Source organism: Trachypithecus francoisi, unplaced genomic scaffold, assembly GCF_009764315.1.
Source record: "Trachypithecus francoisi isolate TF-2019V2 unplaced genomic scaffold, Tfra_2.0 Lachesis_group14, whole genome shotgun sequence".
NCBI lineage: Eukaryota > Metazoa > Chordata > Mammalia > Primates > Cercopithecidae > Trachypithecus > Trachypithecus francoisi.
In genome coordinates, this window is record NW_022681459.1 from 13,692,684 (window position 1) to 13,716,863 (window position 24,180).

The 24,180-nt window shown below is 42.4% G+C and overlaps 1 protein-coding gene across 1 annotated transcript; it reads right to left on the bottom strand.

The window, feature by feature from the left end:
• Positions 1-12,892: 12,892 nt before the first annotated feature.
• Positions 12,893-21,975, bottom strand: ADAMTS1 (ADAM metallopeptidase with thrombospondin type 1 motif 1). Its single transcript, XM_033232234.1, has 9 exons — positions 20,785-21,975; positions 18,912-19,258; positions 18,431-18,563; positions 17,562-17,729; positions 16,840-17,126; positions 16,439-16,625; positions 16,149-16,324; positions 15,023-15,198; positions 12,893-14,861 (listed from the first exon to the last, which is right to left on the bottom strand). Exons 1-9 carry the CDS (start codon positions 21,512-21,514, stop codon positions 14,162-14,164), a joined length of 2,904 nt encoding a protein of 967 aa, XP_033088125.1. The 5' UTR covers positions 21,515-21,975; the 3' UTR covers positions 12,893-14,161.
• Positions 21,976-24,180: the final 2,205 nt, after the last annotated feature.

Below are 24,180 nucleotides of genomic sequence, written 5' to 3' on the forward strand. Positions count from 1 at the left end.
TTGTCCTTAAGATTAAATCCTGAGTACATGCAAGCAAAAAGTGGTTTTTCTTTTTCATTCTCTATGTAATTTTATCCCTCTTGGTGGAAAATTGGAGTTCCAGGAGACTGTAATATAAAATATTGAATTTTTTGTATCCTATGATAATATTTAAATAATACCTCTGTAGGAAAAGTGATAAATTCACAACCCATTACAACAGAGAATCCGTTTAATTGACCTATATTTTACATTGCTGAAGAGCATAAATATTCCTTCCTTCCTTCTTTTCTTCTTTCATTCCTGTTTCTTACTTTAATTACCACATAATGATTTCCTCCTGCACTCTGTACTGAACCCTGTTTTAGAGAGTGTTTCTGTATTTTTAAGTGTGAGCACTTTAAATACATTTATACTCCTCAAAAAAGCAAGAGTAGAAAAGAACACTAATATATGTCATATTTTAAATTGCTTCATATACTGACATTGACTTGTAAATTAGACAAAAGAAACATAACTTCTCAGTTTATTTTTAACCTTTTATTGTAGGAAAAAGTCTAATTATACAAAAGTAGAGAATAAAGTATGAGTATCACTCGGCTTTAACAATTATTATCATTTTGCTCATCTGGCTTCGTCTATCTTCATATTTTCTATTTTTGCTTGAAAAATTTAAAGAAAATTCCAGACGTATTATGTTACTTCAGTATCAGCTTTAGTTTTTGAAACAAGATACAATTTAGAAGTATCTACCCTAATTATGAGAGGATAGGATCTTTCCATTGATGTGTTTTTGTTCAAGGTAATAAACACCACTGCATTAATAGGCCAGTATGCCATTTTAATATGTTATATGATGTCAGTACTTATTGGATATTCTTTTTTCTACTGCTAAGGGAAAAACTTCCTCTGCCCCACTGACAGTTTCTGTATTAGTCCATCCTCACGTTGCTCTCAAGAACTACCTGAGACTGGGTAATTTATGAAGAAAAGTGGTTTAAGTGACTCACAATTCCACAGGCTGCATAGGAAGCCCCCTTAGGGAAGCCTCAGGAAACTTACAGTCCTGGTGGAAGGTGGAGGGAAAGCTGGCCTGTCCTATGTGGCTGGAGCAGGTGGAAGAGAGAGCAAAAGGAGAGGTGCTACAGACCTTTAAACAACCAGATATTGTGAGAACTCTTACCACGAGACAGCACTAGAGCAATGGTGTTAAACCGTTAGAAATCACCGGCATTGGCGGGCGCGGTGGCTCACGCCTGGAATCCCAGCACTTTGGGAGGCCCAGGCGGGCGGATCACGAGGTCAGGAGATCGAGACCATCCTGGCTAACACAGTGAAACCCCGTCTCTACTAAAAATGCAAACAAACAAACAAACAAAAATTAGCCGGGCGTGGTGGTAGGCGCCTGCAGTCCCAGCTACTCGGAAGGCTGAGGCAGGAGAATCGCGTGAACCCGGGAGGCGGAGCTTGCAGTGAGCCGAGATCGCGCCACTGCACTCCAGCCTGGGCGACAGAGCGAGATGCCGTCTCAAAAAGAAAAGAAAAGAAAAAGAAACTATCCCCATCATCCAGTCACCTCCCACCAGACCCCACCTCCAACACTGGAGGATTACAATTCAAGATTGTTGAGTGGGAACACAGGGTCAAACCATACCAGTTTCCAGAAGAAAAACGAAGAGAGTTGAAAAGGATAATTGAAGATGTTTTGAAAGTTATTTCTACAAAACTTCTGTCATAAAGAGGACTATCATCATCTCACCTGGACTTTATTTGTATGCCTACAATTAAAATCGTAGTTTATTCTTTCACCCATAGCTTTTGGAGGATTCTTTGGTTCCACAGATAATCGTGAATACATAGGACTATTGTGGGGCTTGAGCCCAGCCTTTTCCTCGATTCTCATGTTTGGCTACTGGTGCCCCCTACATTGCTTCAGAACGGAAGGACTTAACGTGAAAGGACTTAATATCACATGTGACACACAAAGGAATACTGAGTTTATGTGGATTTGATGCCTACTAGGGATCCATGAGTTTGATTCTCCCAGATCTCCCCTAGTTGTAGGGTATACTTAAAAAAAAATTAAACTGTTACTAACACGAAATTCTTAGCGTTTTCCCATTCATTCATCTTCTTCAGTGAACAGGGACAGAGAGATGGAAAAATACAAAATTGTGGGAAACCCAAATAGGTTTGAATTTGAAATTAAATTTTTGTACTTTTACTTAGATGTAGTATACATCTCTTTGTAAAATAATTTATATACTGAAGTTAAGATATGAAATCTCTTAGTAATCAACTGACCAATTCATCTATCTTGAAATTATTTACCTTCATGCTTGGAAAAGCCATCCTCACCTCAATACCACTATAACTAACTTTCTTTTATTATATCGTACTACAAAAATGCTTCAGCTTTTTGAAAACTACCTGTTTTGGGAAAATTTAATAATAACAGAAACTATTTACAGTGTTTTTAAACCACTGGTGAGAAAGTCTTCACGCTTAAGGAAAACCACACTAATTAGGGTTTTCCCACCTTTTAAAAAACCACATTTTTTGATGATTATAAAAATGATATAGTGTGGTTTTTTTGAAGAAAACATGGAAAATTCATAAAGTTAGAAAGAAGAAAACAAAAATAGCCAATTAGTTTACTTTTGTATCTATGTATTGTTGTGTGTGTGTGTGTGTGTGTGTACACAACTTGGCAGCACAACACAGCTTAATACTTAAGAGTATAACAGGCATATGCTCTTGAGGTTGGGTTCTTGCCTTGGTCCATTTACTGTTGCTATAACAGAATATGTGAGCCTGGGCAGTTTATGAAGAAAAGTTTATGTGGCTTGCGGTTCTGCAAGCTGTACAAGAAGCAGGGCATTGGCATTCACTTGGCTTCTGGTGAGGGCTTTCATGCTCCGTCAAAATATGGCAAAGAAGGTCTAAGCGGAAGTGGGCAAGTGTGAAGAGAAACCTAAGCCGGGGATGAGGGATGTCTGTCCTAACTTTACAGCAACCCACTCTGGAGGGAACTAATCCATTCCCAAGAGAACAAATGCCATCCCTACAGAGTGAGAACTCATTCACTGTGGTTAGATCGCACCCAGACATTCGAGAGGGTTCTGGCTTCCTGATCCAAACACCCTCCACTAGGCCCTACCTCCCACCACGGCCACACCAGGGATTAAATTTTAACATGAGATTTGGTGTGGACAAACAAACCATATTCAAACCACAGTGGCACCTGAATTTGAACCCATGCTCTACCTCTTGCTAACTGCCCTACCTAGACCAAGCAGTTCAACCTCCCTTTGCCTCTGTTTCCTTATCTATAAGATGGAAATTATAATAATGTAGCTTTTTTAGGATTAAATGAGTTAATTTACATAAAACACATTGTAAATTTCAAAGAATGTTGATTATCAGCCTGGCATGGTGACTCACACCTGTAATCCCAACACTTTGGGAGGCCGAGGCTGGTGGATCACTTGAGGTCAGGAGTTCAAGACCAGATTGGCCAACATGGTGAAACCCCATCTCTACTAAAAATAGAAAAATGAACTGGGTGTGATGGCGCACGCCTGTAATCCCAGCTACTCCCAGGAGAATCACTGGAACCCTGGAGGCAGAGGTTGGAGTGAGCCGAGATTGCATCACCGCACTCCAGCCTGAGTGACACAATGAGACTCCATCTCAATTAAAAAAAAAAAAAGGTGATTACCATTATTACTATCTGAGATTCAACTTTTCTTATGTCAGCAAATACAGTGTACCTCTTTGCTGGCTACATTCAGAGTTATGCAACATTCATATATAAATCTTTGTGAAACCTTCAGATTATTTATTTAGCACAGATTCCTAGGAGTAGAAATATCTATATCCAATAATTTGAGTTTTTTGAGGGTTATTTGTTAAATAAAAATCATATCTCACAGGCATAGTTTTAGGAGTTTGGAGAATGGTGAGCGAAACAGACCCAGAGCTAGAAAAGGATATGGTTTCTATGAAAAGTGACAAGGGAGAATGTACAGAGTACTTTGAGAGTGCAATCTAGCCTGGGGGGGGGATTTAAGATAAAGTGACGTTGACTTTAAGATCTAAACAATGATTAGGGGTTAATTAAATGGCCCTTTGGAAGCAGGAGGTGAAATCAATGGCCAGCAAGAAGGTCCTGAAACAAGTGTGGGAGAAACCTCAACGGAAGCCAGAGGGGAGGAAGAGCTTCTAGATGAAGAGGAACAGTTGGGCCAGATCCTATAAGTCCGGTGATCTGCCTGCAGATTTTGGTTTTGTCCTCTACATAGTCAGAGAAGGGTTTGAACAAAAGAATGACATCCATTCTTAGGGTGATGGTTACACTAAAAGTCCAGACTTCACCACTATGCAATATATCCATGTAACAAAACTGTACCAATACCCCTTATATTTATAATTTTTTAAAAAATGACATTCATTTGTATTATCACAAATGAAACAACACTCTGGTCGTATGTATTGGAGGGAGCACTGTAAAGGAATGCAGCCTTCCCCTTAAGAGGCAGACAGAAGCCTAGTGGTGGGAGAGATGGCAGCTGGGACTAGGGTACTGGTGATGAGGAGGCAGAGGCATGGAGATGGTGAAAAGACTTTGATGCAGTAGCACAACCTGCCGATGGGCCACGTGTGGAATAGGAGTGGGGAGAAGATCCCTGCTTCTGCAGCATACTGAGAAGAGAAGTATGGAGGTAGCAGATCTGTTAAGCTGGAACAACAGGTTGAATTTAACTTTAAATATACGAACTCTGAGGTTGAAAATCATGATTACAACTTCAAGAAAGAGTGTTATGATTTACATCTGCACCAGAAGGATTTGAGGAGGCTTTCGTACAATCATATCAATTTTTAATATTATTGTAATTTTTACTAACATTATTTTAAAACTTTGCCTATTTGGAACCTGAATTTTAATCTTGTTTAAAAACATGCACTCTGATTTCTAATAGTCTGAGCATTTTTTCTGAACTTTATGTACATGTTGATTTTTTTTTCAATTGTCTGTTCAGGTCCTTTGACAATGTCTTCAGTACTTATTTTTACCTATTTGTATGAATTTTTTCTACATAACAGATCATAACCCCACGCCTTTTGTATTTAACGAAATACTTTTTTCATATTTTTTAAAGAATTATCTTGAAACATGGAGGTATAGAGCTTTTAAGCCAATCAAATCATTCCATTTATCTGCGTGTGTGTATTGTGTATATATGTGTGTGTGTTTGTGTCTTGGCTGTGTAATCACATTCATTGTTTCTGTGTTCACATATACTCTCCCATCTAGGGAGCAGACAGATATATCCTTATATTTACTAATACTTCTTAAGGTTTTTGTGATGGTGGACTTTCTGTGTCAACTTGACTTGGCCCTGGAGTACCTAGATATTTGGTTAAACATTTTTCTGGGTGTTTCTGTCAGGGTGCATTTGCATGAGAACAACTTTTGAATTGGTAGACTGAGTAAAGAGGCTTGGCTTCCCCAGTACAGATGAGTCTCATCTGATTTGTTGAGGATCTGAATAGAACACAAAAACTGAGTAAGGGAGAGTTTTCCCTCTCTGCCCAATTTCTTTTGAGCTGGGACATGGATCTTCTTTTGGCATCAGACTTAGACAGAACTATACCATCAGCTCTTCTTCTTTTTGTTTTTTAAGAGATTGCTTCTTGAGACTACCATTCACAGATGCCATCCATCAAATATGGATGTTTGATTAGCTTAGTCTTCTGGGCCTCCAGCTCGCCGGCTACAGTTCTTGTCATTTCTCAGCCTGCTTAATCATGTGATTAAGGACAGATATAGATAGATAGATAGATAGATAGATAGATAGATAGATAGATAGATCAATCTAGATAGAGATAGATAGATAGATCTAGATAGAGATAGATAGATAGATAGATCTAGATAGAGATAGATAGATAGACAGATAGATCGATCGATCTAGATATAGGGAGATAGATAGACAGAGATTTACTATAAGATTTATTTACTATATGACAGATATATTCCCACCCAAATAAAAACAAACAAACAAACAACCCAGAAGAACAATACAAATATTTGGAGTCATCCAGAATGGTTTTTTCTTTTCCTTTCATATCATATTCATCTGCAAATATCATTGTCTTGAGCTGTAGAATTTGACCTCTTTTATAACTTCTATAGCTACATAGATAGGCAGAGAGACACAGATAGATCTATACAGAGAGATAGATTGGTATCTATATAAATTGATAATTACAGATATATTATAGATATAGATATCATATTGGTTCTGTTTCTTTGGAGAACCTTGACTATTACAGTTTTCATTTAAACGTTTTAACTATTTATGTATCTAGAATTTAAGCTGATGAATAGTCCAAAAGAAGCCTCTGAATTTATTTATTTTTTCCAAATATTTTTCAGGGCTATGTTTTGAATGGTCCTTTTTTGCTCACAGATTTATGCTTCTAACTATCATCTACTGATAATTTGTGGTTAAGGTTACTAAGATTTGTTTCTGAGCTATTTTTTTATCCATCGATAAGTTTATCAATAATTCTACAACTACCATTTTGTTTTCTAATCGTAAGATTAGGGTGAATTTACAAATCAAGTTAAACAAGTCTCTTGTATTATACCATGTTTTTCAGTTTTGTTTCTCTCTGTTTTTCATTACCAAATTAATTTCTTCAGATGAACTTCAGAATCATGTTATCAAGTTCCAAAAATTTATGAGTCATTAGCCAATACTTGAAATTTCATTAAATCTACTCGTTATTTTAGGACAAAATAAACAGGTCATGATTTGGAGTCAAACTCAAATAAATTTGTGTATCTTTTGCTTTATTTGAGTCTTCTTTTATGTTTTTGTAAAGGCTGGCTTTTTTTCTTACATATTTGATCTGTCCTTAGCTAGAGAGAGATGTTAAAAATAAATAGAATAGTGCTCTCCTATTGATTATCCTTTGTATTTTTTTAAAGTTTTAAATTTATAGGTAGATGTTTTATTATCCAGGACACATATTTTATTGTGATTTGTACTTCCAATTCACAAAAATATTATTCTTTATTTTATTTTTTGTGTTTCCATCTTAAAAATAATTTGGCTGAAATCAATTCTGTTCCTATTTTCTCTGTGTTTGCCTGATAAATCTTTGCACTTCTTTGAAAAAAAAAGTGTCATTTTGATTTAGATAGTTTCCTTTACTTATCATGTCCTTGGATTTTATTTTTAAGCACATCCTGAAGATATTTGTCTTTTAATAGAAAAGTTTAAACAATGTGTTTCCATAATGATGTAATTGGAATTCTGTCATCTTATTTTGTGTTTTTACTTTGCTTTCCATTCTCTACTTTATGGGTTTCATGTACCTTCTCTTTCCATGAAAAGACTTTTGTGTGTGTTTGTTTTCAAGAAATATCATTCATCTATAGTTATCTAATTACCAAACTCAAGAATTAAATTATATTCTTTGATAACTCCCAATATAATTTGAGAAAATTCTTTTATAATTTTGTAAATATGGTGTATGGTTTTGTACTTGAATTATTTTTATTAAAATATTTCACATTATATATCCTCTTTTTTAACAGCTATCTTTACATTTCCAGATAATTTTGAAACCATATTATCTGCAATTGTTTGTACTTTGCTATAGGTGGAACTGGTTTCAATAATACTATAAATCTTGTATTTTAATTTCTGTTGATCTCTAAGTAGAACACAGTACACATATATGTTGCACAAAATATCTCCTCATCCAAAACAAAAACAAACAAACAAACAAAGAAAACAGAAGAACAATACAAATTTTTGGAGTCCTCCATGATGGTTTTTTCTTTTCCCTTCACATCTATAAATCTGCACATCTCATTGTCTCTAGCTGTAGAAGTTGACCTCTTTTATTACCTCTATAGCTATCACCCTAGCTCAGTCCACCATTGCCATTTATTGCAATTATGGCAATGGTCTTCTATTGAGTCTTCTTCTACAATGGCCTCGATTAAAATGTTAGGTAAGCATGTCTCTCCTAGGCTCAGTTCCTTTCACTAGCTCCTCAACTCACTCTGAGCTAAATGCAAACATACTGCCTACTCTAGTGGAACATGGTCTCCGCCCTCCACCAACCTCCTATCCTCATTGCTCCAGCCACATTGGCCTCTTGCTGTCCTCTCCAAGAAGTGAAGCATACTCCCACCTGTAGTGGCCCCCTCTATTATCACATCCTTCTGAGAGCTATCCCCTTCCATCTCTCTGGTTTCCATTCAAATATCTACTTATTTAAGAAAACTTTCTGTATTATTTTTCATAAGATTTCACTCCTCATCTACTTCACACCCTAATAAGTAATTGTTTTGTACGTCTCTTAAGAGCAGCAGAACATAAAACAATAGTAATGCTAAATAAAAAGAAACTTCCCTAGCTAACAAAACATGCAAAACAAATAATTGTACTTTTAGAAACCTACCCTTACATAAAGGCAATATGACTGCTAGAAGGGGCTGTAAAGAAAAATTCAGGTTTCTGAATTACAGAGACAAGAACACATTGAACAAAGGTCATATAAGGAACTTCCAAGACTGTTTGTGACCAGATGGAGTCAAGTGGAGTGACTGGGCATTGTGTATGGTTCTGAATTCCTCTGTGACTTGCTGTGTTCATGAGTTACTATATTTTATGTTTTGCTGTTCCAATGGGAAAGCATAAAACATTTACTTTGTTGTGAAAACATGTAGATGAACCAAAACACCTTCCATCTTCAATGACCTCATTCCCTTTCTGCTGATGTCATATGAGTTCACCCATGTCACAGAAATATGTGCATGGCAGAACAGATTACACTTCTCTACGATAACTTTGCTTAATTTCCTTGATAGTCCCAGCACACACAATCCTAATATTAATAAGTATTTTTTTCTTTTGGGAAATCAGTGAGGTTAGAAAATTATGGCTGCTGTATATTGTTCCTCTTTCATTAAGATCTGTAGTGGACTCTTCTAGAAGACAAAAGAAACAAAGAGCTGGGAACTATTTTTGCCAATCATAGGTGAAATCTCCGATCTGAAAATCGTGCTTGGATTTTTTTTTTTTTTTCTAAGATGGTGAACTAGAGGCATTGTTAGCATGTCTCCACTTGAAAAGACACTCAAAAAGGCAAAATATTGTGTAGAAATTCATGCTGTGAACGTTTTTCCAAGAAGCAGCATAGGAAACTCATCGAAAAAATGAAAGAAACCACAGACTCATTTCAAAGAAGTGGTGAGCAGAGGCTTACACTGTGAACCACACAAAAACCTGTGTGTCTCCAGAGCGTGAGAGGGAGAGACTGCATCTATGACACCCATTCTCACTGAGGAGCCAGGCAGTCCAGGCCACGCGGGGAGGCCTTCACCCTATTCGGCGCTGGAACTGACTTACTGAGTGGTGGGGAGTATTTGAGGAATGGCGTCCAGACCTGCTTTGAGTGCACTCCCAGAATCCAGTGGTGATGGAAGGAAATCATGCCTGATCCTACCTCAAGGAGGACCTCACAGAAATCTGCCAGCTAATTGAACTAATGGTCATGGGATGAGAGAAGCTCCCAACAGATGTGTGGTATAATTTTGAGTGGGAATGAACCCCGTTGGCCAGAACTGAGAGTCAAGTGGGAAGTGTGCTACGGCCACAGGCACAGAAGCTGGGTGCCCACGCTTTGCTGGAGGACCAGAAGAGGTGTGACCTGAAAGGCGGAGTGTCTGTCTCAGGCCCGAATGCTTCCGGCCTGGGGCAGTTTGGAATTCTGAGTACAGGCTGTCTGGAATCCAGCTAGCTGCTGCTAGTAGAATGCTGTGGATGTGTAGACCTGCCTTGCCAAGTGTGTGGGGGCTGAGTGGGGCTTACTGCTGCCTGCTACCCCCGACTCCCCATGTGAATTCATTTGTACCTCAGAGGCAGCTGCACTCCTCCCTGTAACATTACCCCAGCAGGCAGGGAGTTGCCCTCTGATCACCACTGGGGCTGCTGCTTGTATTCACAAGTGGGGAGCCAAACAACAAACTTACCTGACCCAGTCCCCACCTGGCTTTGGCCCTTCATCTGCCCTGATAGTGTAATACAATGGACAGAGACTCCTGGGAGCTCCATGGTCCTGCACATTGCCTGAGACTCCAGAGTACGCCCCTCCCTTCCCCCCGACTCCCCTACCCATGGTAACATAAGGCAAGCACAAATCCCAAAACTACCATCACAGCTGGCGTTCTTTTGCAAGTGCCACCACTGGGCTGGAGGCCAAGTGGCACAGCCCGTTACAACATCTGCAGGCACAATAACAGTGCCCAGGAAGGAGAAAACTTTTGCAAAACCTTAGCTATCACCATTGCCTGCATCACCCTGGCTAAGCAGTAGGTCTTGAGTCTGTCCAAGTGCCCAGTACATGACCGCCACAGCTGTATTTGAGAAGGCCAACACACGAAGGCTATTTATAACCATGGAAATCTCACAGGGTCTAGGTTACTCCCTTCCCACCCACAACTGAGCTGGTACTCATACCCACTGCTGGGGGACCAGACAGATTACATCACTAGATCTGTTGCAGACATTCACCACCACCAGCATGGAGGATGGAAACCTCACTGGGCATGAGACCCAGAGGAGCAGCCGCATTCACAGTAGTCTGACCCTCAGGGACCACTACTCTTAGGGGTGTAGGAGTGCATCACATTCAAGGAGCATCCCATGGGACAAAGGAAACCAGGTGCAGGCCTTGAGTCTCTGATCTTTCCACTGTGGAAAGTTTCTATCATCAGAGGCACAGCTCATCATTTATACCTGCAACAGGAGAGAGCACAAAATCTCTCCTTCTTTCAAACAAGCGGTTAGTCAAGCTTATAAAATCAGGATGTGTGTTTTGAACTAATCTCAATTTGCTGCCAACACAGAGTATCTTAAACTACTCAGCCTACTGATGAAAAAAAAAAATTTCACCAGCAGAGGGCTGAAAAACAATGTGGCAACACCAGAAAGTTGTCTGACATTGCCTTGATCTGAGAGGATGATAGGAAATTTTTTGGCTGATTTTATCTCTCAGCGTCCTGAAGTTTAGTGTCGTTACTTATGTCAAATCAATCTAAGCTATTAAAAAGAAAAGAATTCTGGTGAACGAGACAAGATCCAAAAGTGACTTTTCAATCTTATGAGCTATCATTTTAGATTTGTGTATCTCATTTTCTCAAATGGCATGTATAGTTAATGAGGGTCAGGGCATTTCTCATGTGTATTCTCCATGTCACTTACTTTGGGGATTTGTACTGCACTAATGTAGACAAATGATTTAATGTGAGAGGTTGCTGTTGCAAGTGGCAAGTTAAGTCACTGAATTGAATGGTTAAATTCTGTGTTTAAATGAGTTCTGGAGGACCAAGAGTAGTTCCCACAATGTGAGAAGAGGACTTTAACTTTCAGTCCTTTGGTCTAGTAGGTAGGAAAAATAATAACCAGAAATCAATTTGATTCTCTGCACCTGTATACCTGACTGCTGAGAATGATATGTTCAATTGCTCAGGGGAAGAACACTTTGAATAACTGAGAGTAAGTTAGAAATTATCATCTATACATAAAAACTAGCATGCTATATTGTAATACTGATATGGTTTGACTGTGTCCCCACCAAATCTCATCTTGTAGTTCCCATAATTCCTGTGTGTTGTGGGATCCAGTGGGAGGTAACTGAATGATGGGGGTGGGTCTTTTCTGTGCACTGTTTTTGTGACAGTGAATAAGTCTCATGAGATCTGATGGCTTTATAAAGAGGAGATCCCCTGCACAAGCTCTCTCTTTGCCAGCCGCCATCCATATAAGGCATGATTTGCTCCATCTTGCCTTCTGCCATGATTGTGAGGCCTCCCTAGCCATGCAGAACTGTGAGTCCATTAAACCTCTTTTTCTTCCCAGTCTTGGGTATGTCTTTATCAAACTGCAACAGGAGAGGGCACAAACTCCTCCTTTCAAGGAAAAGGAGAAAAACGTAGAGTTCAAAATGTCTGTAGTTAATCACACAATCTGTCTTCTAGTAAATACTATTTCCTGGGAGAAGTGTAGTTACTTTGGAAGGAATCTGAACTTTTAAAGTTATTGATGTACCACTTAGTATTTAAAAGACAGTGATTTACAAAAAGACTACCCAGAAAGGCCTGGGCTTTCCAAGGTTTCTCCAAAACCCCTCAGGTATTCCTGATGAGCAAGTGAGACATTTAGAGGGTTTAACTCACCATGTATGTCTAACTTAAATGTAATTTATGAGTCATTGTTTTCTAGTCAATAGCTAAATACTTTCACATATTTTTACTTATGGGATATAATTGAGGAAGAGATACAAATTCAAAAAGCATCCAGAATTGAAATCTCTTTCCATTTAATTTATGGTATATACCAGGGTTGGCAAACTGAACCTACAGAACAAATCTGACCCACTATTTGTTTTTGCAAATAGTTTTATTAGAACACAGCCATGTCCGTTCATTTACTCATTCTTTATGGCTACTTTTGTGCTACAACAGCACAGTTGAGCAGTTGTGACATAGATGGTATTGACAGGATAGTTGACAGGATTGACAAAGTTGCGAATATTTACCTATTGGCTTTTACAAAAGAAATTTGCCAACCACTGGAGTGTATTATTAGATACATTAGTAACAAATGACATCATAAATTTCTTTTTAGCAATCATGTATATCAAGGATACAAAAAATGTATTTCACTAGAACAAAATCTTCTATTTGGCCATCTTGCTTCACCTTCCTCTAGAACAAAATCTTACTGCCAAATAATTTAAGAAAATAATTTGGTCTTCTGATTCAATGTTTGTGTCTCAGGTTTCCTTCCCAGGAATTAATTCCCACTTCAAAAAACAGACACACACATTCCAAAAGTGTTCTTTTATTTCTAGTAACATATATTGTATAAATACTCTATTTTATATGCACTTTCACAAAAGCGATATAATTTAAAAGTTTTTTCATTAGAAATAAATGTATAAAAATAAATATGTTATTATAGGCATTTATCACTAACTATAGTCCTTCTTGGAAGGAACACCCAAACCAATACTTATAAAGTACATGTAATTTATAGTAACATATTTTACTATATACATATGGAAAAAATCGTATTCTCACAGAAGAGCTGAACAGACATTCATCAGGATATGACTGTTGGACCAGCTGCTGGAGATGGACCTGCTACCTCTCAGCAGCCTCCCCACCAGAAGTGATCTCAATGTCCCCAAACCTGTGGGACCCTGTTCTACACACCTCATTTTTGTTCCGGCATTTCATCCTTCTTGTGTGATTTTACTGATTTTCATGAGACACAAGTTACTTCTTTACATCCATGTTCCCAAAGCAGGGTTACATGGTAGGAAAGAAAGGAAGTTGGAGGTACTAATCTCACTGTGTCTCCTCTAGTTTTTACCAGCACCTAATGCTTCACTGCTTTTTTTTTTTTTCCATTGTAGACTTTAATAAATACATGGAGTTGTTTTTTCCTCAAAATGAATTACACAGATAAAGACTGAGCTGGTCAAAAAAGTAAAGAGGAAGCCGTTTGAGTCATTTCACGTTGCTGAGCTTTTCTCTCATGTTGAACAATCTGAAGTTTTAATTCTTGGTAGAAATAATGTATAAACATTCTCTGAAACCATAGCAGCCATAAACAGTGCTGGTCAAAGGTCCTATTTGGACTCCTTTCTCCCCCTTGTTAGTGAGGTAAAGTAAAACAGGTCTTAGTAAAATCTCACCTTTCTCCTACTTTTCCATTTCCCAACCCCCATGATACAAAGTATTTGATAAGTACCAGGAAACAGGGGTTGTAATAGTTGTAACTTTTTTTTGACAATTGCTTCGTTTTTTTCAAACTTGTAATAGATGTAACAAAAGAAATAATAATAATGCCCGGGGCTTTATTATGCTATATCACTGCTCAGAGGTTAATAATCCTCACTAACTATCCTATCAAATTTGCAACTGGCAGTTTACTCTGATGATTCAACTCCTTTTCTATCTACCCCCACAATCCCACCTTACTGATACACCTCACTGGGTACCGGCAAAATACGCTGGATCCCTCCAGCCTTCTTGCTTTCCGTGCACCAGCCCTTCCTCACTTTGCCTTGCCCTCAAAGCTAACACCACTTAACTGCATTCGGCCATTGTGCAAAAGTCTATGAAATGTTTAGGTTTCTTTAAAGGATCACAGCTCTCATGAGATAACACCCCCCCATCATGGGACAGACATTTCAAGCTTCTTTTTTTGTAACCCTTCCCACAGGTCTTAGAACATGATGACCACTCCCCCAGCTGCCACTGGGGACAGGGATGGTCTGCACAAGGTCTGGTGCTGGCTGGCTTCACTTCCTTTGCACACTCGGAAGCAGGCTGTCCATTAATGTCTCGGCATTCTACCAGTCTTCTCTGCCAACCCAATTCACATGACTTAGAACATTCGCCCCACTCTTCTATGACCCATGCTGAAAAAGTGGGGATAGCATTGAAAGATTCCTTCTTCTTCTTTACGAAGTAGGTGTATTTAATTTTAGGTCGAAGGGCATTGCCCACAGTAAGAACCTGGATGGTCAAGGGTTCTTTGAGAGGGCTAAAGCTGCGAATTCTCTCCAGTGCTGCAGAGGAGCCGCTGTACCTCAAGACAACACCTTTGTACATAATGTCTTGCTCTAAGGTGGACAAAGTGTAGTCACCGTTAAGAATATAAGTGCCATCGACAGCTTTGATGGCGAGAAAGCTGCCATTGTTCCTGGATCCCCTCTGGTTCCGTTGTTTCACTTCGATGTTGGTGGCTCCAGTTGGAATTGTGATGATATCATGATATCCGGGTCTGCAGGCGACAAAAACAGGCATAAATCTCTGAATCACTGGCTAATTAGATTATTTAGCTTAAAAACACATTAATCTTTTATGAGATATGATTTTTTTCCCAGACCTGTTGAAAGGCCCATTTAAATTATAACGTCTGCGAATAGGTGTTTTAAAACTTACTTTGCACTAGTAACTGATCCTGATATTTTCTTACAAGTAGATCCATTTCCCCCACAAACACCACATTTATCAAACTTCTTTTTGGAGTCTATGATGCGATCACAACCAGCTTTTACACACTGTCCTTGCACACAGACAGAGGTGGAATCTGGGCTACATGGAGTACCATCTACAACCTGAAAAAAGGACACATGTCTAGTGTTACATACAAGCAAAGGAAGGAGATGCTGCAGTGACAAGTTTAAACATATTCTCTCCGCTTTCCTGACCATGCTAATTAAAAACAGTACCCTCTACATATTATGCATTTCATGCATTTACCCTTCACTTTGGCATGTTTTTCAATACTACATATAGACATCTGAAGATTTTTAAAAATTATTTATCTATTGACCTAGCTCTCCTCCAACTAAGGTCAATGAAAGTAGAACTCTTTGTCACTTTGATTACTGCTGTATCTTCAGAGCTTAGAATAATTAATATCTGGCAAGAGTAAGTGCTTCATAAATCACTTGCTGAATACTGAATCTGCAACTTGGGAGTATTTTCATAGCCCATGGTGCTAATGACACATGATCGTCTCAATCACATTAAATTCCATTTTCTATCTCAGAGCCAGATGTATTCCCTTAGCAAAGCAGCAAAAGAAATGATGCTTTTCCTAGTTCAGTATGTGTTTTCAAACATAAAAATTATCAATACTCAGACTGCCATTTCAATTATTCTGTTTGCATCTGCTACTGCTAGTTACCCAGTAACAAGTATTTTGGACCATGCATAAACTATTTTCCAAAACTACTGGTTACTGTGTGAACATATAATGTATCTAACTATGAGCTGTATGTGAAGCCTAGTCACACAGAGGAGTGCTTGATTGTCCAAAAAGCTTCTCCTTGTAATAAAAGAGTAATAGTGAACAATTGCAAGCATCTGAAGTGTTAGATTTAAGCTTCATTCAGAACTGAAAACAACACTAAACTCAAAGCAGGCAGTTGCCAATTAATGTAAAAGAAAAGGAGTTCAAATGTGAAATTGAAGATATGTTAATATGGAAAGCAAAGAAAGTATATCAAAAATTACTTGAAAAGGTAGCAAGCCTACGCCTAAGTTTTTAGGTAAAAATTACCTTGGGCTGCAAAACGAAGAAGTAGCCAATGCCTTTGGCTTGGCAGATGAGCTTGCACCTGTCCTTTGGTGAGACGCCAGCGTACTTGGGGATCCATTCTACCGCGGGTCCACTCCCAAAGGAAGCTTTTGAAAACTCGTTGTGTGCCTCACATTGTTCCTCTCTAAAGGTTTTTCCTGGAAAGAGAATAATATGATAACGTTATCAGTTTCTAATCTTGAGCCACCTGTTTGTGGGTACATCTTTTTTTTTTATCCCACTTCTTAAAATCAGAGTCCGTTGCTCCTCACCATTATTGTCTGGACAGTCCTCAGTGTTACAGGATCTGTAGCGTACTCGCTTGCCTTCACAGTACTTCCCTCCATTCTTGGGGACTGGGTTATCACATTCCCTCATCGTGTACTGGACTCCTCCACCGCACGTTCTCGAACAGTCTCCCCAAGGTCCCCACATCCCCCAGCTTCCATGAAAAGGAGTCTAAATGGAGACACAAATCATCAGCATTAGAATTCTCTAAAGAGAACTTTTAGGGTGTCAAAGAAAACCACATGGGACAAAGAATCAATTCTAAAAATAAGCCATCTCGCATTCCTGCTAGAGGACACAGATGGGGATGTTTAACTTGGTATCAAATCTTTTACCATCACTTTGTTCTTTTCAATTCTGAATATGTTTCAGTAGAAAAACTCACATCAAAATGCTTTCTGTCGGTTTTGTTCACACATTTGCCGTTGATACACCATTTCCCTTCTCCACAGCTGGTGCCATCTGCCCATGGGAAGTGTTTGGTTTGGCACACTAGCACTCCGCCAGAGGTGCCGGTACACCACAAGGTGCTGCACGTGCTAGCTGCATCAGGGCAGTGTTTGGAGTCCTCCCCAAATGTAAACTGGCACTGCCGGTTGGCATCGTACGAGGTGCCAGGGAGATCGCCTGGGAGCTGTATGGGATTCTGGGGCTTGTCCATCAAACATTCCCCTGCAAAGCAAATGCCAACCAATATTAATACAGAGTTAGTGAGGGCATGCAGAGATAGATCCCATTTCAGAAAATATTTATCATATGAGAAAATAGATAACAAAGTGATTTGAAAACTGTAAAGCTGGGGGAGGGAAATGCTAAAGAGATTTAGATTGCTATTAAGATCTTATCCTCAATGGAGTATTTCTATATTAACAATGACAGGAAGTTATTGATCTGCTAACAATGTGAATGAATGGACTTTGGGAGCTACTCAACGAGAAGCACTATTTTTTATTTGGAATTAAGATCTCAACAGTTAGGATCTTGACAGAGGAAAAGCAATGTTTAAGTGGGGAAAATAAAAAGAACAAAAAGGAAAGAGTTCATTTAACTAAACTTTATGCATGAAAGGTTGGATGCCATCTAGAGAGAGTAGCTGGAACATCTCACCATGACCATTATCCAGAAATGATGTAATCATGTAGGCACTGCAAGGAGACCAAGGCTGGCTATGGTCCAAGTTGGAAAGCATTGACGCCATCATGTGGGAATCCTGGTTCACACCATTAAGGCTGGCACACTGCTTTGCATCATCATGTGGCATGTTAAACACGTGGCCTAGGAACCAATCCAAAACCCACATTAAAATATGGATCATGGCTCAGTGTGGTGGCTCACACCTGTAATTCCAGAAGCTGAGGCGGGCGGATCACTTGAGGTCAGAAGTGCAAGACCAGCATGGCCAACATGGCGAAACCCCGTCTCTACTAAAAATATAAAAATCAGCTGGGTGTAGTGGCGTGCACCTGTAATCCCAGCTACTGGGCAGGCTGAGGTAGCAGAATCGCTTGAACCCAGGAGGCAGAGATTGCAGTGAGCCAAGATCACGCCACTCCACTCCAGCCTGGGAGACAGAGTGAGACTCCATCTCAAAAAAATAAATAAATAAGTAAATAAAATAAAATATGGATGATATGCAGGAGGTTCTTTTTTCCCAACAGGGATTCATTCATTTGTCCCAAAATAATATTTCTAAAGGAAGAAATATATTTAGAAGACCGGCTATTTTGGAGACCATGTCTACTTTTCACAGGGTGTAAACAAACATACACATTTCCAAATGTCCAGAGCTACTACTATCTTATTTTTTACTTTAATAAAAATGACCATGTTCGAAATAGTGAAAAAATATTTTCTATAGTTTCTAAGATGTACTAGGACCTAAAATAGCAATATAACCTACAGACTCTCCTTCTTATATTGTTTTACCAGTTTACATTTCTGAATTGGGCTTAACTCCTACTTTGAAGCAGCCTTACCTAATTCATGGGCTGTGGTGAAGGCAGCTTGTAAACCATCATCTTCTATGACAGAGCAGCTTCTGCTCGGATCACACACAGTTCCAACATCAGCCATCCCAAGAGTATCACATGTCTGGGACCCACACAAGTCCTACAAAAAGCAAAGGTAAATCCTAATTAATAAGGGGAACATGAACCTTGGGATCTAATTTTTTTTGGCAGGGTGTGCCTTCACATATGCTTTGGAGCATCTACATTCATTATTGTTGACATAAGATTGCATGTGACTTTAATCAAGCTTTTTTCCTAATGCTTTTAAAATAGAACTGTGAAACTTGAAATATTAAAATTACAGTAGAAATAAGTAAGATAAACCATGCTAGCCAATTAAAAAAAGGTTAACTGCAAAAACACTGGTGAAATGCCTTGTATATATCTTTTTGGTACAATGTAGACTCCTAAGAGGACCGTCTCACAGCTGGTACCTTCTTCCTCTTACCTGTCTGGTGAAAAGAATTGCTGTGTCATAGTGCTCTGCATCCCGGTCACTGGGTGGGTTGTGCTGCTTTTGCCAGTTGCAGAAGTTCCGCAGAGTGAGGGCAGCATTGGAAGTCACTTCCGGCCCCTTCTGTTCATCGTGGATGACCAAGATCTTCACCACCACCAGGCTAACTGAATTACGAATGCTGGGGTGTTTGTACAACCTGGCTGCCACCGAAAACAACGTGAGAAGGTAATGCTTTAGACCACTGCCATGGAATTCTGCCATCGACTGGTCTGCCACAAGCATGGTTTCCACATAGCGGTGACTGGACACAAATCGCTTCTTTCTTATGCTTCCAGTTCCTGTAAAGAAAAAAAAAGTTTGCTACGGTCAGGCTGTCCAAGAATAGTTACCTTTCTAGCATATATTAGGAAAGCCTAACCAGTCAAAGCAAACAAAGCAAAAATATACCCGGAACAACAAAAACAAAAATATTTGCATCTCTTCACTCAAAGTGTTATTTTTAAAGTTCTCTCCTCTCCTTTAAATAAAAAGACCACGCGCTCCTCTGCATGGTCAGGCTCTTTCTGTGTGTGTGTGAGCAGGATTTCTTCTGTTCCCTTTGAAATCCTACAGTCTGAACAAGGCAGTTTCGCACATCCTGCCCAATTGTAAAATCTTGGAGCAAGGGTGGCAGGCAGAGGCCCTGAGTCACTCTTTCACAGGCGAGGGCTCAAATCCTGAATGAGATCATCGGGCTCCACGTGGAAGGCCTCGGGTAGGTCCTGGGCTGCTGCCAAGGGGCCGGGCCTTAAGGAATCTCAGTCTGCACAGCTCTGCTGTCTCATTCCAGAGGTCCCTGGGGTGCTCCGCTCTTGCCAATTCCGGGCACAAGGACCACCCACTCTGCCCAGCCGCCTATGGCTCCACTCCCACTGCCCCAGGGAAATAAGTTCTGACTTCCAGGCAAGATTGATTATTTGGAACACAGTCTTCCACTCCGGACTGAGACCCAACCCCTGGGGAAAGTCCTGAACTGGGCTGCGACCACTTTGTTGCCAGGAGCAGAGGAGCAGGGGAAAAGGGAAGACTTATTTAAAAAATGACACGCGAGAGAGTTAAAGAAGGAAAAAGGCACCAAAGTGATAAAAAGAACTGGAGAATAAGTACTGCACACAACAGAGAAGGCGTAGCAGGAAGGACCTGCAGTGACTTTCAACAGTGCTTGAGAGCAGAATTATGGCCGCGAGAGGGAGTGCAAACTGGGAGGCGGGGCAAGCCCGGGAAAGACCTCCCAAGCAGGTTCTGCGGAGGGGCCCCACAGCCGTCAGCCGGCCCGGGTCAGCCTTATAAGGGGGAAAGGGGACAGAGCCTGCAGAACAGAGATCCTAGCGTAGCCGCTCAGGGTACCTTCCTAGGTCACCATTGGTCCTCTGCCCTCTCCACATCCGCCCTCCCGTGAGCGCAGGATGCACGCACAGGCAGCGGTCACAAAACTCAGCGCAACATTGTAACCCGGACAAAAGGCACACACAAAATTGTTAAAAAGAAATACACAGAGTGGAAAGAACTCGCACAAGCTCCAACTCTAAAGGTGGAAGGAGTCAGATTACAAACTCTCCCTCCCCGGCCTAAATGCTTTGCTTTAGTTTGCAGAAAATCGTTTGTCAGTTTTTTTCTTGGTTATTCATTATTCGGCCAAATGAAAGTGTGTTTTCTAGCTGAGTTCACCGATCCAAACCTCAAACCACATTCCTCCATTCCAGGCCCCCGCTCTGTCCGCGGACTTATGCTCCTGCCTGCCAGCAGGAGTCTACCCTGAAGTCGCGTGGGATAGAGAAAGTGAGAGGAGGATGAATGGACAGACAAACGAGAACAATTCTTCTACCTGTGGGCTGTCCTACGCGTTGCAGTGCCGGGTCCTGCGGCGACCACTGAGCCCCTTCGTCCTCGCCCTCATTCCCTTCGTCCTCGTCTTCCGTCTCCGCTTTCCCAGTTGGCCGGGGCTCGTCGTCCACGACCCCGCACGTGCCGCCGCCGTCGCCCTGCCGATTCCGCCGCAGGAGGTGGAACTGTAGTGGTGCCGGCGGCTTCTCTCCTGGGGCGGCAGTGGCGAGGCGCTCGCTGGCTGCAGGCAGCGGCTGGATGAAATACGCCTCGCCCCGCAGGTAGAAGGCGCCGCGCACGCCCTCGCAGAGGCTGAGGGCGGCAGCTGAGCTGAGATCGCCATTCACGGTGCCGGAGTAGAAGCAGTGCGCCAGGTCGGGTTCTGGAAGAGGAGTCTCGGACCCGGGTTTGCGCCCCACGTTCTGGAGCGTGAAGCCGGGCGCCAAAAAGCTGCTGTCGGGCCGCAGCTCCAGATCCAGCTGCTGGTCAAAGGCGTGCAGGCGGAGGCGCGTGGTCCGGTGTCCCGGGGCGCGCTCCAGCTCCGGCACCACCAGCTCCTCGTCCTCCTCGGAGGGGCGCCCGAGTGCGTCCGACACCGCCAGTAGCGCCGCGGCGAGCAGCAGCAGCGTGGGCACGGGCCCAAAGCTCCGAGACCCCGGAGCCCGGTCCGAGTTCCCCATGTCGCTGCCCAGCTTGCGCCTTCCGAACCCCTCGGGTACAGCTCGCTGCATTGGAGCCCCAGGAGACACCGCTCGCAGCAGCGCACGGAGCGAGGGAGCTTTAGTTCGGGTCGGGAGAGCAAAGCCTCTCTGCCCTGCTCTGGATTGTTAAAATTAACAATTTCTATTACTCGTTGGAAGGGCGCGCAGAGCCGGCTACAGCCGAAGCTCCCGGAGTCACTAAGAGGAGGCGCTGCAGTTCTGCCTGTGCGCGGGAAGTTTTTCTTCCAGCGCAAAGTTGGAGACACTGAGAGGCAGGCGCAGGCAGAGTGGCTCTGCGGGGACAAGAAGCGCTCTGGGGCGCCTCCGGGGCTGAGGCAACGCGGAGACTGGTGCCTGGCGCCCCTCTTCGGCCTCCGCCTTGGCTGCGGTGCTGCTCACTGCGCAGAGCTCTCCCCTCTCTGTCCGGTAGCGCACCCTGGCTTTGCAATAGCCCCTGGGTCGGAGCCGCTTTCCAGCGAGTGCAAGAACCGAGCAACCGAGCGGTCCTTTTATAGTGGACTGTGAAACCACCCGCCCCCCACCCCACTCCTCCCCTTTGGCCCTTTTCCATCCCAAAGACGCCGCCCCCGGCTCCGTTGGTGCTAAACCGCGCTCTGCGCTGCGGGCTAGGGAGGGGGAGGGGGCAGCCTCCGCCCTGGCTCCTTGCCACTGCTCGTCAATCTAGGGGCGGAAGGGGCACTGTGACCAGCACTTTGTACTGCTGGGGCCGCTCCAGGGAGAAGACTCTCCCTTCCACCGCTCTTCTCCCTCGCCGGTTTCCTGGACCACCCTTCCTCCCCACCGCCCGGTTGCGGTAACTCAGTTACCGCGCTGGGCTGCGGTTCCCGGGCAGTAAGGTTCGGGTGGAGAACGGAGTCCCTTCTCCAACATTTCCCTATCCTGGAGCTGCCCTGAGTCTCCTTCCCTACTCCCTCAGTTCCCTCTTTCCCCAGTCTAGGAGATGAGCTAGGGCTACACTTTCTAGAAAAATACCCCACCCCACTTCTCCACCTTCGCAGCCTGCCAGGATCTCCTTAGCCGCCGCCTGCTCTCTTTGCCCCAACTTTTCTCGGGAAAGCTTGGTTGGCCCTGCTCTTCCCCCAGAAAGCATGCCAGGGTGAGGGGCCAGGTGACACTTTTTAGGGTCTGGATTTTAAAATATGTTTGCTTATGCCATCACCCTCCACCAACCCCCACCCCACACGCCACCTCTTCCCCATGGACGACTTTGTGAGGACCCGGTTTCACATTTTTGGAATGGGTGATCTGGGACGCGGCTCAATTCCCTAGAGCCTAAGGAGGGAATTGCGCTTTCTCTTCTTCATTCGAGAAATGATCGGCTCCCGCCAGTCTGCGTGCTTCCACTCAACAGCAGCTGCAAGCCCTAGGCCAGCGTCGCAGAAACGGCCAGGAACCCCACTTTCCTACCCGGGGGCCAGCCGCAATCGCTGGGGCTAGCAAGCGTGCAGTGGGGTAAAGAAGGAAATCGGCTTCCTTCCCGGACCCCTCCTTCCTCTTCCTACCAGGAAGGAAAAGTCTATATCCGCGTTACGAAAGCGAGGAGAGTTAAGTCTTTCCACCAACAGGTCCTTAGGAAAAAAAAACGGAGTGGCTTTTCTCTCCAAAATGTGGGAGGGGCTCAAGGACCCAGAGGAAGGACGTGTTTCACAGCGGAAAGCCACGGGGACAATGGCGAGAGCGACCGCCCTAGTCCCGGGCAGACCCGCAACCCTCACACTCGCGCGCCCCCGCGTTAGTGCTCGACCTGGTCTCCGCCTTTCCGCCCCAGCCCCGTCCACTCTCTTGGTAGGCTCCAAGTTGATCTGGGTCCTTTCCTCGCTCCTCCCCAGATCTTCCCAACTTCGGTCGGCCTCAGCCAGAAGCGTCCCTTCTAGTTCTCCCACACGTCCCTCTTCCAAGCTTTCCGGATGCTTTCCAATTTCTTTTTTCCTAGCGAGATTGCTTACTTGAAAAACGAAAACAAAAACATTGCTTTCCACTCACCAGGAAACACCAAATGAGCAAGAATGGCAGAGAGAAGCCAATCCGCTTACTTCTGAAAGGGTTTAGTAACGACCTCTAGTCCCCACACATTTAGGAGTGGGTGGTTTCGTAAATGTAATTTTGGTTTCCTAAAATCACCCTCATCGTTGAACGTTGAATGATCAACCAAGGCCTTAGATATATTTTGACAGCTCTCGATTAACATTCTGATAGTGTTTCTGCCTACCTCTTTTCATTGAGTCTCTCCTTTGCAGCCCTCGCTCTCTTACCTGTTCCATTTCTCCTTCAAACTCAACATTGACACCCGCACACATGAGTGTGCGATTCTTTTCTGCATTGTCCAGCATTGTCCAGCCTACCTCCTCCTCTTCGACTTTGAACTACGAGGATTGTTCCTTTCTGTTTCTGTTTCCCAAACGTCTTTTCCCAAACATCTGATCATTCCTACTTCCCAGTTTGGTTTTCAGACTTTTTTTTTTAACATTGTTATCTTCTATTACAGTAATTTTTTGACGGTCCATTTTCTATGATTTCATTTCATTTTACTTGTTCTTTCTAGCTAGAAGAAAGGTAAGATACTTGAGAGAACGTATGAGCAAAGTCATGTTAGACTTTCAAGATATTGACGTCGGGATCACAAAAGCATGAAGGCAAAGCCATCCGTACATTTTCAAACCTCTTGCTTAGAAGAG

What these genes read in the sequence shown, in the direction of transcription:
- ADAMTS1 (XM_033232234.1), bottom strand. Translation starts at nt 21,514, where the DNA reads ATGCAGCGAGCTGTACCCGAGGGGTTCGGAAGGCGCAAGCTGGGCAGC. An exon ending in CCGACAGAAAGCATTTTGAT is followed by an intron (nt 16,626 to 16,839) that starts GTGAGTTTTTCT and finishes GTCTCCATTTAG; the next exon opens with ACTCCTTTTCATGGAAGCTG. An exon ending in GGATCAGTTACTAGTGCAAA is followed by an intron (nt 14,862 to 15,022) that starts GTAAGTTTTAAA and finishes TGTCGCCTGCAG; the next exon opens with ACCCGGATATCATGATATCA.